Source organism: Tenrec ecaudatus, chromosome 10, assembly GCF_050624435.1.
Source record: "Tenrec ecaudatus isolate mTenEca1 chromosome 10, mTenEca1.hap1, whole genome shotgun sequence".
NCBI lineage: Eukaryota > Metazoa > Chordata > Mammalia > Afrosoricida > Tenrecidae > Tenrec > Tenrec ecaudatus.
This window is the reverse complement of record NC_134539.1, coordinates 69274918-69290249: the sequence shown is the minus strand read 5'-3', so window position 1 is coordinate 69290249 and position 15332 is coordinate 69274918. Positions and strand designations below refer to the sequence as shown.

Here is a 15332-nt window from a genome sequence, read left to right as displayed (position 1 = left end):
CTCTAGGAATGAATAGAAAATGCTTATCATCTTTTGGGACTCTGAGTTTGAAAGGATTTGCCCAGCCTGCTCAGTAAAGGTCATCGAAGTCTACCGGCTCCTTGTGTGGGGAGCGGACTGGTAAACATGATTTGAAAGGTTAATGGAGACAGCAGATCATGAATGGTGCTGGTGTTAGGTGTTGAGTCAATTCCAACAACTCTGTGTACAATGGAATGAAACCTCACCTGCGCCATCTTCACAACTGTCACATTCAGAACAATTTTTGCAGTCACTGTGTTGTTTCATCTTGTCAAGAGACTTTTTCACTGTCTCTTCACTTTGTAATCAGGTTGTGCTTTGCCAGGGTCTGGTCTCTCCTGATAACATGTCCCAAGGCTGTGAGAAAGAGGCCTCGCCATCCTTGACTCCAAGGAGCATTCTGTACTTCTTTCGAGATAGATTTGTTTTTTTGCAAGGGGGTGGCAGTCCATGGTTCAGAGTCTTGGAAAACTGTTGGGCACAATACGACTGCCCTACTGAGTTGCTATAAGTCAGAATCAACTTGATGACAGCGTGTTCTACACACTGATCTCTTTGTAGTTTTTTTTAATCACATCTCTGGGCCAGGTTTTACAATGGGTGCTAAATATATTGTGATCACCTAAGATTTATCAACAGTACATTCTACTCGTGTAAAGATTTGTCAGCTCAGAAGTCACAATTGACTAGATGACAGTGAATTCCATATATATATATATATATATATGGTATAGTTTCCAACAGATGTGAAAGGACGTTAGTACTGTGGCCTAATCCAACCAGAAAAATGGGACTCCGGGTTTTATAGATACTCCTGTAGTTTGTATATAATTAAGAGACCCGGGTTCCTTTTTAGGATAAGAAACATGCCTGGAAAAGAGAGCCAAATTAGATATTGAGACCTTTGTGGGAAAGGAATATTTTATACAATTCTAGTTCCTTCTGATCCCATTCATCATTAGCCTTGGAGCCTGTAGAAAGGAGAATGGCTTCTTTCACCCTTTCTGGCCCTCTCTGCGTATACATGACAAGCAGGAGACCTGGGCAAGTAAAAAGTGATGAATAAGAAGAAATCCAGTGGTCTGTAGGCTTCATTCCTGCTCATATATCATTTTTTAAAAAGTGGAAAATCAATTCAGATCATGAGGAACCCGTTTGAATCACAGTACACTTAATACCAAGGGATTTTCAATGGCTGGGATCTTTCCAAAACAAATCACCAGATTTTTCTACTGAGATACTTCTGGATGAATCTGAACTAGCAACCTTTTGGCTAGTAGCCAAATGTTTAACCATTTGCATAAAAATCTTGGTAATTGGCGTGTGAATACATCAGTTGTGAATTCAGATGGACCCTTTATTTTGTGGACCAGTGACTCTCAGAGAAACTTGGAATCTTTCAGCTCATTGAAAGATCCGATCAGTGATGTCAGGAGAGAAACAAATTTTGGTTTGAGAAATGTAGGTCATGCCCATGTAGTGAGTAAAATATTTAAGAATTAAATACAAAACATTATATTGGTTACATGCCATACTTTATCCTCGTGCTACATGAAATTTTGCCAAAAAAAAGCAATTCAATAGCTTTCCCCAAATTAGTTCTTTTCATCATTGAATCAATATGCATATGTGTAAAAACAATAACCTGGACCCATAAACATGACTCTAAATTCTGGACGCTAAGTTAAAGAGGGTGACCTGTTCTCATCTTCTCAGTTACAGTGGCTGATTCTCATCTTCATGGATTGTGAATCAACTCATTAAGGACCTTTGTTTCTGGGCTTATTTTCTTTCTCTTCCTATTTTATCTTCTTGAATATAGAACCAAGTTAGCAATTATGAAAACCCATCCAGGAACAAATATTTATTCATTAACTGCTCTGAAGTCTGATGAAAAGTGAGATAAAAGCTAATGGGTGCAATGAAATACCGGATTATTTACGTATTTTATTTCATTAAACTTTTTCTATGCTTATTTTCAAGTTAATAAAAAAATGAGTATGCTCTTTACTCAGCCTATAAAAACAGCTGATTAAAGGGCAGACTTATGAGCTCTCTGAAAAATATATTTCAATAAGAATCTTAGAAATATATTCAAACAAAGTCAACCAACTTTTAATGCTCTAATTAACTCTCTAAGTATAGTGGCTATATAACTCATGTCCTATCTATGGGCCGAGAAGCTGAGGGCAAAATATCAGCTAGTCAGGCGTGGACAGCGATTTCAAATTTACTTCTTATTGGTTAAACCTATGCTAAAATATATGAAACACTTCACCTCTCTGGATCATTCAGCATAAAATTATTGGGGTTTGCAGGGGTGTTTTTTGATGGATTTATGAAAGTTGATTTCTAGGCCTTCCTTTTTCTTGCTATAGCTCCACTTCCCCTGCATTGTAAATTAATTTCTCCCCCCTCCCCTTTTTTTCTCTCTCCATCAGTGGCAAAAATCGGATGTTCGAAGTCATTGGTGAGACATTGGAGCATGATTTCCCCAGCTGGATGGCGAAGATCTTGAGACAGCTTTCCAATCCTGGACTGGTTATTGCTGTCATCTTGGTGATGGTGTATGTGCCTTCCTTACTCCTATTAAGTCTGCACAGTGACTGTCCCTGGGCCCTTGTCGTTGCAGCTTTCTCCAGCGCTCTCCCTTGCCCCACAGCTGTGCTGAAACCTAACCAAATTCAGCCCTGCTTCATGGTAGTGAGAGGCTGAAAGTCATCAATTCCGATCCTAGTGGTTGTGATTCGTAGCCATCTGCATCTGTCTTTGCCTCCCTAGGATTATAAGATTTGTTCCCAAGGAACCAAAATAATTATCAGTAAACAGCGAAAGCATGGGAACATAAATGCTAAATGAGAACTCTAATCAGCACATGGAGCTTGCCACCCCTTTAGTTCCATAAAGCAGATGGCTATGAATACACAGAAATGATGAGTCTCCAAGTTAATATTCCCCTGGAGGGCCCCATAAGCTATGTTGTTGGGCTAAATGCCCAAGGGTTTTAAGAAGTCCACTTGTCATATTCCTACCTAGTTCCTAGAGGGTCACTGAGAACCATGGTGCATGCATCACAGTAGAATCATGGACCAGAAGAGTCAGGGAGAAGTTCCTCTAGGTCTTCAAAGCCAAAGGTATATTAAGGAGACCTTGGGAGGAAGGCTTTGTTCTCATGTTATCTTCATTAGCTCTGAATCTTGGCTACAATAGGTACATTTAAATTTGAATAGTGTACACTTGCCCATGGAAGAGCAGAAACGTGTTCCAGTCTTTCCTTTTCCTCTTTATTCCCCTCCTAAATAGAACGTCTGGACCCGCCACTGGTACCAGACACCTGGGGAGACTTTAGAAATGAAAGCTGAGTTATCCTTATCATCATTGTCATCCTTGTTCTCACCATGAATCCTAATAGGCATGGAGGGCAAGTATGTTAGCCTGGGTACTTTAGAGAAACAAATCCACAGAAACTCATGTATAAGAGAGAGTTTGATATAAAGGTTAAGTGCGCATCAAGAAAACATCCCAACCCAGTGCTGCCCAAGCCCACAAGTCCAACATTAACTCATATGCCAATCCACAAAGTCCTCCTCCATCTCACAAAACACACACTGCAGGAGGAAAGCCAAGTCAGTGAATATGTAAACATCTCAGTGCTGGCAGGGGTCTCCACACAGCTGCTCCAGGGCTCCATCGGGGTCGGTCCATGTGGCTTCTCCTCAGGGATGTCTTGCAGGAAGCGAGCCTTGCAAGTTGAAGCAGGGAACTGGCTAAGGCAGCTGCACCCTGGCCCTACCATCAGAAAGCAAGAGACCTGAGAACTCGCAAGGCGAGGCTCACTGAGCCATTTATCCTTTAGCCCTTCAATTAACCCCACATGTGTTTATCGGCCAGGTTGGCACAATTAACTAACTACTTCAGCAAGTGTCAGGTTCTTTAAATCTATAAATCGAGCAAACAAACTATAGGAGTCCAGTTATTTTATCCAAATGAGGAAGGCACTGGGATAGAACTCAGAGAAGATCCTTCAGTGGCAAGTTCAGTGCTTGTTCCTTTACATTGCAATGCCTTCTAGGAGCAAGAACTAATGGCCCATGGGAATGGTTACAATAAAGCATATTATTGCCAGTATACCTTGCCTACAGAACCTCCATCCTGACTTGTTACAAATGCATAATACACCTCTGGGGCAGATGGCTTTGAAATGACCTGTCTGCTGTCATTTGTTTCACCAGATGGCTCTTGAAATGATTTCCTCTCTCTGCATTTTCATGATACAGTGACTGCTGAGAGCATGTTAATAAGTATCTTTGTGGCCTTTCACAGTGAAAGCCCTTTACTGATATAATTTCACCTGAGGGTCAAACAGGTTGATGTGCTTGGCTGCTTATGAAAAGATTGGTAGTTCAAGTTCACTCAGAGGCCTCTTGAAAGAAAGACCTGTGGATCTGTTCCCCCAAATTCAGCCATTTAACACTCTATAGAGCACAGAGCTATTCTCATATATAATAGAGTTGCCTTACGTTGGAATTAATTCAATGACAACTAACATTTTTTGTGTGTGGGATAGTTAAGGTCTTGTTCTTTGAAATAGTAAAACCCCCTCAAAGCTTAAATGTTCAGTGTTGTTGCTACATTATAAACTTCCTTAAAGATCAACATCTTTCCAGGAAAGGCATAATACGGTTCTGATAGTCTCAGGAGTATGCTAAAGAAACAAATACTGATTAGTAATTGTCGTCATTCCAGGCACCACCCATGTATTATTCACTTACTCCTCACAGTGAGGTTGGCTTCATTAATCATGTTACCATAGTACATGGAAGCTGTGAGTAGTTCAACATAAGTGGCTAATAAGTTTGATTCACATGCATGTCTCATATTTCCTATTTCATATGCTGCCCGGATTTTTGAAGAATAACATACCATGTTCATGGTTGTGGGGTGTTCAGAAGGGCAGATAGTCACTTGCCAGGCATAGTGGAGACCGAGGGTGTTCACAGGGGCCCTAATGACAGAGTGGTAACATGTTGGGCTGCTAACAACAAGGTCAGCAGTTCAAATCACTAGCCCCTCCATGGGGAAAGACAGGGCTTTCTATTCCCTAATGAGGTGTAGTTGAAGTCTCACACCCACAGATGCTGTTTCACACTGTCATGGAGAGTGAGGCACTATGAGTTGGCCTCAACTCAATGGCAGTGAGTTTGGAGTTTTTGGAGGGGTGACACATTTTTTGAATGGACAAGACAGGCTTATAGACTAAGAAGTAAAATTTTTTAAAATGCAAAAAAAATTCTTAGTTTATGGGCCATACAGAAATAACAGCTGGACGGGTTTGGCCTGAAGGTCATAGTTTGCATATCTTGATATGGAGGTCTCAAAAAATTTGTGTAAAAACAGAATTTAAATATAAATTTCCACAAACTCTTTGAAGCCCACTTGTATAATCTAGAAGAACATTAACCACTTGCTACGAAGTCATTTCTGACCTATAAAGAATGATACAGGTATGCCAGACAATAGTTGTCTCCTGTAGAGTTTTCAATGGCTGAGTTTTGGGAAGTAGATAATCAAGAAAATAGTCCAAGGCACTAATAGGTGGACTCGAGGTGCCAAACTTACAAGTAGCAATATGACACTATATTAACTAACTATACCGCCCAGACTAGACTAAAATAGGCTAGGAAGAAAGGTCTGGAGATGTACTTCTGAAAAATCATCCACAGAAACCTCCATGGATTCCAGTGGTTTCATATGTAAGGGGTCATGAGAATGACACAGGGGTGGCAGAGTCACCGTAAATGGGGAGCCCAAGTCAGAGGTGCTGACATCAACAACAAATAGGCCATTTGGCAGCATCTTCAGAGTGTAGGTTATTTCAGAGATTATGATATAAAACACAAATTTCAGTGTATTACTGATTTGATTTTTGAATTCCTAATATCTTATTCTAAAAATGAGCACTGGGAGATGAGTTTCCAAATTGGAAGATACTCAAAATACCATGAGGGAAAGACGCCTCCTCAAATGAGAGTCTAACACAATGATGGGCATGGAGCAAAACATTGGCATCTTCATTTGTTGATAAGACATAGCTGAGAATGAGAAGAACCAAATGTAAATGTGCTATAATAACCCAAACATGGAATATCTGAAGTATTAATCTAGGAAAATCAGGAGTTTTAAAAATGAAATGGAATTCATAAAGATCTATATCCAGACATTTGTGAGTGGAGATACACTGGTGCTGGCCATTGAGAATCAGATCATTGCATGGTTTCTGCTGCCAGGAATGACAAATTCAAGAGGAATGGTACCAAGGTCATCATTTTAAAGAGCATTTTAAGATCTGTCTTGATGTTCAATACTGTCTGTGATTGGCTAATATCTAAAGTTACAAGAAAGACCAATTGATACAACTATTGTTCAAGTTTAGGCACCAACCACTAGAGTGATGAAAAAATTGAAGAAATCTACCAAGTCTTCCATCTGAAATTGATCAAACATGAAATCAAGATGCCTTGATAATCACTGGAAATTATAATATGCAAATTGGAAACAAATGAACAAACAAACAAAAAAGTCAGTAGCTAGAAAAAGTGGCCTAGGTGATAGAAATAAATCTTGAGATTGTGTTTTGCAAGACCAATGACTTCCTCATTTCCAGTGCCCTTGTCCAATGACATAAATGGTGTCTGTACACATGGACCTTGCCAGATGGACTACACAGGGACCAAATAGACGACATCTGTGGGAAAAGGAAATGGAGAAGCTCAACCTTGGCAATTAAAACAAGACCAGATACTGACTGTAGTACAAACCATCCTATGTACTAATCGTTAAAGCTGAAGAAAATTCAAATAAGTTTACAAGAGCCAACATATAACCTTGAGTATGTCTCACTTTAAGGTAAAACCCATTTGAAGACAGATTTGAAGAACTGAGCAGTGATGACTGAAAACCTGAAGAGTTATGAAGTGACATCAATAACATCAACATGAAGAGAGCAAAAGGTCCTTAACAAGACTGGAACTACATAAAAGACTAACATGGATGTCAGAAGAGCCTCTAGAATTTGCCCTTGAAAGTAGAGTAGATACAGTTAATGGCATAAATGATGAAGTAAAAGCTGAACAGAAAAAAAATTGAAGGCAGCTTGAGAAGAGAAAGTAAAGACTTAGAATGAAATGTGCAAAGATTTGGAATTAGAAAATTTAAAAAAATTGTACACTCAGTATATCTCAATTGGAAAGAATCAAAGAAATCATTCCATCCTCAAGTGGCAATGTTAAAAGGTTCAACAGGAAAAATATTGAAGGGTGCAGGAAGCATCAAAAGATACATAGAGTCACTGTACCAAAAGAATTTGTTGATGTTCAAACATTTCAAGATGTAGTGTAGGACCAAGAGCCAATAGTATAGAACAAAGAAGTGCAAGCTTCCCTGAAGGTTTTTGTAGTGAAAAAGAAAAGAAGTTCCCAAGACTAGATCTGGTAGTAACTGGAAGGTTTTTAAAAAATGGACTCAGAGTTGCAAGCACTCACCAGTCTGGTTAAAGGGAAAAGATCTATATTTGTGTCCTTTCCAAAGAGAGGTGACTTAATGCAAAAAAAATTATCGAGCAATATCATTAATATCACACACAAGTGAAATTTTGTTGAAAATAATTCAAAATCAATTGCAGCAGGACATCAACGGGGACCTGCTAAAAATTTAAACTGTATTTAAAAGAGTATGTGGCACAAGAGATAACATTGTTGATGTTAGCTAAATCTTGGCTGAAAGCAGAGATTATCATAAAGATGTTCGTGTTTCATTGATCATTCAAGGCATTTGACTGTGTGAATGATAGTAAACTATGGCAACATGGCAAATGTTGAAAATTTAGGAACACTTCATTGCATTCATGCAGAAGCTATATATGGACCAAGAGGCAATCATTCAAACAGAACAAGGAAATACTGCATTGTTTACAATCAGGAAAGATGTGTGTCAGGGTTTTAGCCTGTGTTAGTCTAGGTAGACTAGAGAAAAAAATTCATAGATTCTCATAGGTGTATAAGAAAAAGCTTTATATTAAAAAAAATCCCAGCCTAGTCCAGATCCAGTCCATGAGTCTGATATTGGCCCATATGTCCAATATCAATCTATAAATTCCTCTTCAGACTCATGACACCCATGCAATGACGCTGAATGCAGGAAGATCACAGGCCAGTGGGTGGGAAGTCTTGCTTATCCAGTGATGTTGTAAGCATCTCAGCACTGGCAGGTCTCCATGTGACTTCTCCTGCTCATGGCACTAATGAAGTTCCATGTGTCTTGCCAACTGCAATGTCTCCCAGGGAGTGAGCAGAGAGAAAGAGTGCCTCCTGCCTCCACAGAGGAATAAAGGAGTTCCCAGAATACTCAGGGGAAGGGCATGCCCACACAGAGGCCTCATTGGCTCTGACCTGATCCATAGGCTAGACTCTACCCGTAATCCTTTCAAATTGAGAAACGATTATATAACTACCAAATATCCTTTCCCCATACTTATTCTGTCTATATGATGAGCAAATAGTCTGAGGATTCAAACTTTATGAAGAAGAATGGGACATCAGAATTGGAGGAAGTTTCATCAACAACCTGTAATATTCTATTCTGTCCTACAGGTTCACTGTGGGTCTGAATTGACTCAACATTAATGAATTGCTTTTGTTTTTCATGAAAGTCTATTCTACTTTATGGAACTCCTATAGTTGGCATGATTTCTTATACATGTCATTAGAAAATATTACAAGCATTTTGAGTATACCACTGGATCATGATAAATCAGATCGGCTATTTCCAAGTAACTGAGTTGATAGAAGAGTTCAAATATTTTATGTTAGTTCTTTCTCTGTAGGCAGCCACATTCATGTGGGAAATCGAAAATAGTTATAGGGAATTTCCAATTTAAGGTAATTTTAGGCAGAAAATAAAGATGAATCGTAATTCTGGAGCTAAAATGGATTGTGAAATATTTATGTGCATCTTCCAAATCTGATACTTTGCAAAGAAATCTCTCTCTCTATCTCTCTCTCTCTCACACAACTTATTGAGCATCTACGTCAGATATTCACCAAATGCCTTCATGTGTGAAGTTTATTCAAACAGTCATTATTTTTATTCAAACGGTCATTATTCACGTAAGAGAAAAAACCAAGCCCAAATGAAACATATCAACAATTGTGTTGCTCACACAGATGGCTCATAAAGGATACAATCTGGTCTGCTGGTCAGCAGAGGACATGTTTTCAATGTCCATTTATTTGAAACAATGTCAATTAGCTCTTTCCACTGTATCTTTTTCATTTTCCTTTAAGTGAGAAGGATTATATTTATTTTCAGAGAGTTGTTAGGCTGAAGTAACTTTGATTAATTCTTTCTAGAAATGTAAATATCATTTAAAGACCCAGAATATTTTTAATGTTTTCTTTTTTAGGAATGAGAAATGCAAACTATGTCAGTTATCATTGGGTCAATAATGACTCATTGAGAATCCTAGGTGTGTATTCAGAGTAGAACTGTGCTCCAAGGGGTTTGGGATGGCTGGTATTTCAACAGTGAATCACCAGGCCTCTCTTCATAGATGCTTTGAGGTGGCTAGCCAGGCAAGCGCGTTAACCCTTTGCACTTATCAGTCTCTCATACAAATGACACTTCCATGGGAAAAATCCATATTAATTAATTATGACTATGAAGTGGTCCTAGGGAGCTGTCGAGTAAGCAAAGTTGCCAATTCAAACCCACCACCCACTTCACTAGAGAAGGATGAGTCTTTAAGCTCTTGCAAACATTTACAGTCTCCGAAACCCTTTGTAGTATCACTATGAGTCAGAATCAACCAGAGGCAGTGGGTTTTGGCTTTTTATGAAGGAGCACTGGGGCACACCGTGCTAAGTGTCAGGCCACTAACACAAAGGTTGGTGGTTCAAACCCATCAGCAGCTCCACATGAGAATGATGAAGCTATCTGTTTCATAACGACTTACAGTTTCAAGAAATTCTAAGAAGCAGTTCTACTATGTCCTGTAGTATTTTGTCCTGTACTATGCGTGGGAATCAGTGTGAGAACAGTGCGTATTGGTTCAGTGAGTGGAAATTATACTCTGCGTTCCCTACGCATCAGTAGATTTTCCATTTTTTTTGGATGTCTTTGTCATCAACCTTTAATTTTTTATTATAAAATTTTAACAAATGTTTATATATTTGCAAGAACAAACCAAATTAGATATATCACCGGAGTGCACTTTCCTTATCTGAGCATAAAGGAGCTGAGAGTTGTAGCTTTCTGAAAGTTCATCCCAGAGATTGAGGTACATGCTAATTCCAAAAATGAAAACCCACCCCAATTGTGTTCTTGCTCTCATTTTAGTTTGGCCATCTATTATCTGAATGCCACCTCCAAGGGGCAGAAGGCAGCAAACCTGGATCTGAAAAAGAAGATGAAATTGGTAGGTTTCAATTTGTTTCCTATAAGTACTGTGTTCATTGATGACAAGTAGTAGGGAAAACACCTGGGAATCTAATCATCTCTTTTAATGTCTTGCTGTAGCAAGCTTTGGAGAACAAAATGCGAAACAAGAAAATGGCAGCTGCGCGGGCAGGTGGGAGAGTCTCGTCTGGCAATTTTTCCCCCTTCGCTACAATTATGTTGCCCTCCTTTTCTACTTTTTCCTCGAAATGGGATGGATGCTTGATGTGGACTAACATGAGTACTCTGGACAGCTACTCAATCTTGTCTACCTTTCTATCCCTTTTAGAGATCAGAGAGGGAGTGTTCCCCAGTGGGAGAAAGAGGAGGAAAAACAGAAACAAACTAAAAAAAATAAAAACTGCAGTAAATTTATCAGTAGTGATTTAAGACAAATGAAGAGTTTCTTTGAAAATTGAATACAATGGGAAAAGCGGCCATATGTTGTTGCTGTGGTTGTTACGTGCCCGTGAGGTGGTTCTTACTCACAGCGACCATAGATCTGCACAACAGATCAGACCACATCTGGCCATGAGCCCTCCTTACAATTGTTCTTACGTTGGAGCCCCTTGTTGGAGCCACTGTGCCAACCCCTCTTGTCATGAGCTGTCTATGTTTTTGCTGTCATTATGCTCAGCATGGTGTCCTACTCTCATATAGTTACATACAAAATAGACCAGATTCTCTCTGGTCTATTTTTATACATGAGAGATACACTGGAGAGACTCCAAGAGAGTTCTCTGTGTTCTACCACTGATTGCCAGAGGGCGTTTGCTAATCCCTTAATTTCTCTCTTTTTTAACCTCTTTAATTAGTAAAGTATTGAATAAGGCTTGTGCTTAGTTGTTAATATGTGCTTCAGTTGGAGTTCTACAAAGAAAAGCAATGTTGAAGAATTTCTGTGAATACACATATAACTAATTTCTGTGAATACACATATAACTAATTAAAATATACATATTTTAGGGTCTTGTTTTCAATTGATCCCTCATTCCTACTTGGAAAACCCTTTGTATTATTCATCCACTAAAGCCTGAGGAAGGGGGAACCTGTTAGAGTAGAAACCTGACAGAAAAGAAAATGCAAATGAATTTCACTAAACATCGAGCGATACAAAAGTGGTGACTGCTCCCTGTCAAAGGTGGGAAACTTTGAGACCCCAGGGAAACAAGGCAGTCCCAAATTGTGCCTGCCACGGGTTTTACTGGATATATATTTTTTCTTCTTTAAGTAACAACAACAACAACAACCAAAAAACCCCAAAATCCCAAGTTAACTTAAATGGGGGAAAAAAGAAAAAGAAATTTATTAGGTTATGAAACTGAACAGGTGAATGGTGTATATGGTTTAAGCCCCATGTTTTTTCTGGTTTTAGAAAGTACCATTTCCAGTGCACATTTCTCTGTGATTCTCCCTCAGCACTTTGATGGTTGCCAGAATGGTAGAAGCAACCTTCAGAGAGACTTCCAATGTCATTTGATTTTACTGTCAAGACATTTAGCCAGATTGCGTATTTTAGCCAGTATATCTACTTGGATAAATTGCTCTCAGAGTCTTCTAGAACTCTTCTATCTCAACTAATACCTTTTTTATGTCTGACATATCTATCACCCTTTCTCTTCATTGTCATCTTTGTCACTCTATCGTGTTTGGATTCTGTTTCCTGGGTTTCCCAACTTTCTCTTTTTTAGTGGTTACACGTTGGACTGTGATCTGAATGATTGGCAGTTCAAAACAACCGGCATTCCACTGGAGAAAGACTAGGTTTTCCATGCCCATAAACAGTTACAGTATTTGAAACCCACAGGAGGACATTATGAGTCAGCATTGACTTGATAGTGTTTTAGTGGAAAAAATACATGAGAGGTAAATTGTTGAAACTTTGTATGTCTGAAGTAGTTCTCCTTTTACCCTCCTCTTTTGATAGTTTTAAAGGATATGAAAATGATTTCGTGAAATTGATCATAATATTTTCTTTGAATTGTAAAGGTACATTCCATTGTGTTCTATATTTTGGAATTGCTATTAGAAATTCTAAAGCCATTCTGAATTATAATCCTTGTGCTGTGACTTCTAGTGTTTGTTCTACCTCTCTGGAAGGTTGTATGCTTTATTTATTCTTTTTTACCCTTTTTATCTGCAATGTTTATTCTGCAGTATCATGTAGAATTTCAGGAAGATCTATCCTGAAATCTGTTTTATTTTACTGGGCATGGAGTGCTCAGCTGTAGATTTCCCCCTCTAGAAACTCTTACTGTTAATTTTAGAAACATTTCTTGACTTATTCCTTATCCCCCAGTTTCTCCCTTCTCCATGGAATTCCTGTGATTTGATTATTGAAACTTTGGGGTTAGTTATCTAATTATTTGATAAACCTTCTCTTTAACTTTTTACTTCACTCATGTATATTACCTTAGTATAAATTTTCAGTACTTCCTCTTTACCTTTTCAATTATGTCAATTCTAATTTTGAAAAACGGTGTGCTCACCAATTTTTCTTTGAAAAGCAGCATTCTGATTTGTTTAATAGCTACAATAGCTTTCTCTTCATGAGAATATTAATGTATCTTTTTCAAGTTTCTTTGCCTTGTATCCAAGCTTCTTAGAAGATTTTATTGCTCTGTTGGCCTCTCTTTTTTGTATTACAGACTTTCTTCAGGTCCTTGGTGATTCTTGGCTGTGCATTTATCTTTAAAGGTAGAACAGGATGGCTACATTCATGTGGGGAGAACTTTTAGCCAGATATTCAAGTGATCGGGTTCAACCTGGGCTGTCTGATAAGCTTCCACACTAATTTATTTAAGCTTTTTCGGTTAGGCTGATGATCTTCTATCAGCCGAGACACATCCAACGTTCTGCCGGCAAAGTGAAACTCATGTACCTATCTTCTAGATCTTGAGTGGGAAATCGGACATGGCATATTGACTTTCAACTTTTAAACACTCACTTGCACCCCCTGTTGACACACCCGTCCTCCTTATAACTGTCTAATTTACAAATATTCCCATTTTACTGCCTCTGGAGATAATTCCTCCAGTCTTCTGAGAAGACAGGGAGAGGAAAGCAACTATCTCTGTTGAGTGAAACAATAGAGCTTGGGTTACAACTACCTTTTCCAAAACATCCTTGTGTTTTAGTTCCCAATTTTGAGATATACTTGTTGTTGCCAATTCCTGGTCCTTTTGGAAGTTTTTAGTGTAGATTATATTGCTTTTATTTTTTTCTGTCTGATGGTTTGGAGCTCTAATTTGTCAGAACTGATAAAACATTTATCATTAATTTAGATGCATTTCAGTTCCTAAAATTTCATCACCATTGTCTCTTTATTGGCTCTTACAAACCTTGTAAGTTTATGGCTAAACCCAATATTTTTCCTATCATGTTTGAGAGAGAACAAAAGTTCAGTCCAGTGTAGCTCTGTAGCCTAGGTAAAGCTTCCTATCTTCTACAACAAATGTAGGAATAATTTTTCCTGCATTTTTACACTGTTCATTGAATAGTGATTATCTGAATTATTGTGTTGAGATGAATTTTTGAATTAAGTGCATCTTAGCAAGCATTGATTAGTTGTGTGTACTCTTTGCAAAGATTAAGAGATAGCACAGGTGCCACCATTCTGGAGTAACTATTGACTCTCATAGCGACTGTGACCGTATTCCAGCATTGTCAGGTTAGTATGAAGAACGGTAAGTGAAAACTTCCGACTACTACCTTTAAATTCTAGTTAAGCCATATATCTAGTCTAAATGTTTCTAGTCTACTGCTAGTGTGTGTTGCTTATCTAATGTTTTCTCATAAGGGGTGCCTAAACATATTTATAACCTCCGTTGTATAGTTGATATCTCAGGAACTTAAAACATAACTTGACACATAATAGTCCTTAAGTAAATATCTATTTCTTATCTACTAGGCAATGAAGAATTACTGTAAAAAGGTTAAAAAGATTATACATACATGACATAAATTGTAATAAATAAATGTGATAAACAGGAGAGCTTCTGTTCTGTCTTTTAAAAAAACATATGAGGATTTTATAAAATAAGTAGAGATATTTTGAGTTAAAAAATGCTAAATGTTAAGCCAAAATATAGAGCATCTGGCAGGTACAGATTTTAGGCCACTTCATCAGAACCATTAACACTTTTTGTTTGTTTGTTTGTGGAACAGCTGCTGCTGGTGGTGGACAGTAAACTTCCCAGATATGCTTGGAGCTGAAAAGTACTCCTCACCGTCTACTCTGCTGTTTGTGATTAACGAGTTATATGAAGGCCCAGAGAACGCACACTGTAGCATTAATCCCAGCTCCGCTAGAAGGCACTCCAGAGGACTGCAGTAGGGATTAGTTCTGATACCAGCACTTTCTCCCCAACCTATTTCAGGACATCCTTCCTGAGAAATTGAGTTTCAAAGCAAATCTGATCCAGCAATATGTCATTGGTTTATTTAATAGGTGAATTTAAAAACATCTTGCTCATATAGATTTGTAGTTTACACATTCTTTCTGTCTTAGTTTTTCTTGGACAGGGAGCAGGAATATTTCATGCTATTTTATTTCCTCTAAATTCAAAATGATCTTATTCGAGCATTCCTCGTAATTAGTCATTAACTTATTGTTCGAAACAAACCACTCTTTCCTCCTTTCCCCAGTGTATCCCCACCCACAGATCTTTTTATTTGATGCTGGATCCAGTAGCACAAACAGGTTTATCTGAAGAAATTTCTTAATGAATTAGGGACACATATAAGTATCAGTTCTGGGTTGATGGCCTCTCACCTTGAGGAGCCACACAGTTCAGAAACATAAAACAAATAAACTAGTT

The 15332-nt window shown here is 38.3% G+C and overlaps 1 protein-coding gene across 1 annotated transcript in view; it reads left to right on the top strand.

Annotated features, from left to right (window-relative positions):
- TMC1 (transmembrane channel like 1) overlaps positions 1-14848 on the top strand; it is a 150582-nt gene extending 135734 nt beyond the window's left edge. The window contains exons 16-20 of the mRNA XM_075559547.1: positions 2463-2588; positions 10414-10492; positions 10594-10645; positions 14423-14438; positions 14680-14848. Coding sequence (XP_075415662.1) covers positions 2463-2588; positions 10414-10492; positions 10594-10645; positions 14423-14438; positions 14680-14848 — 442 coding nt within the window. The remainder of the gene's footprint in view (positions 1-2462; positions 2589-10413; positions 10493-10593; positions 10646-14422; positions 14439-14679) is intronic.
- The last annotated feature ends 484 nt before the right edge of the window (positions 14849-15332 follow it).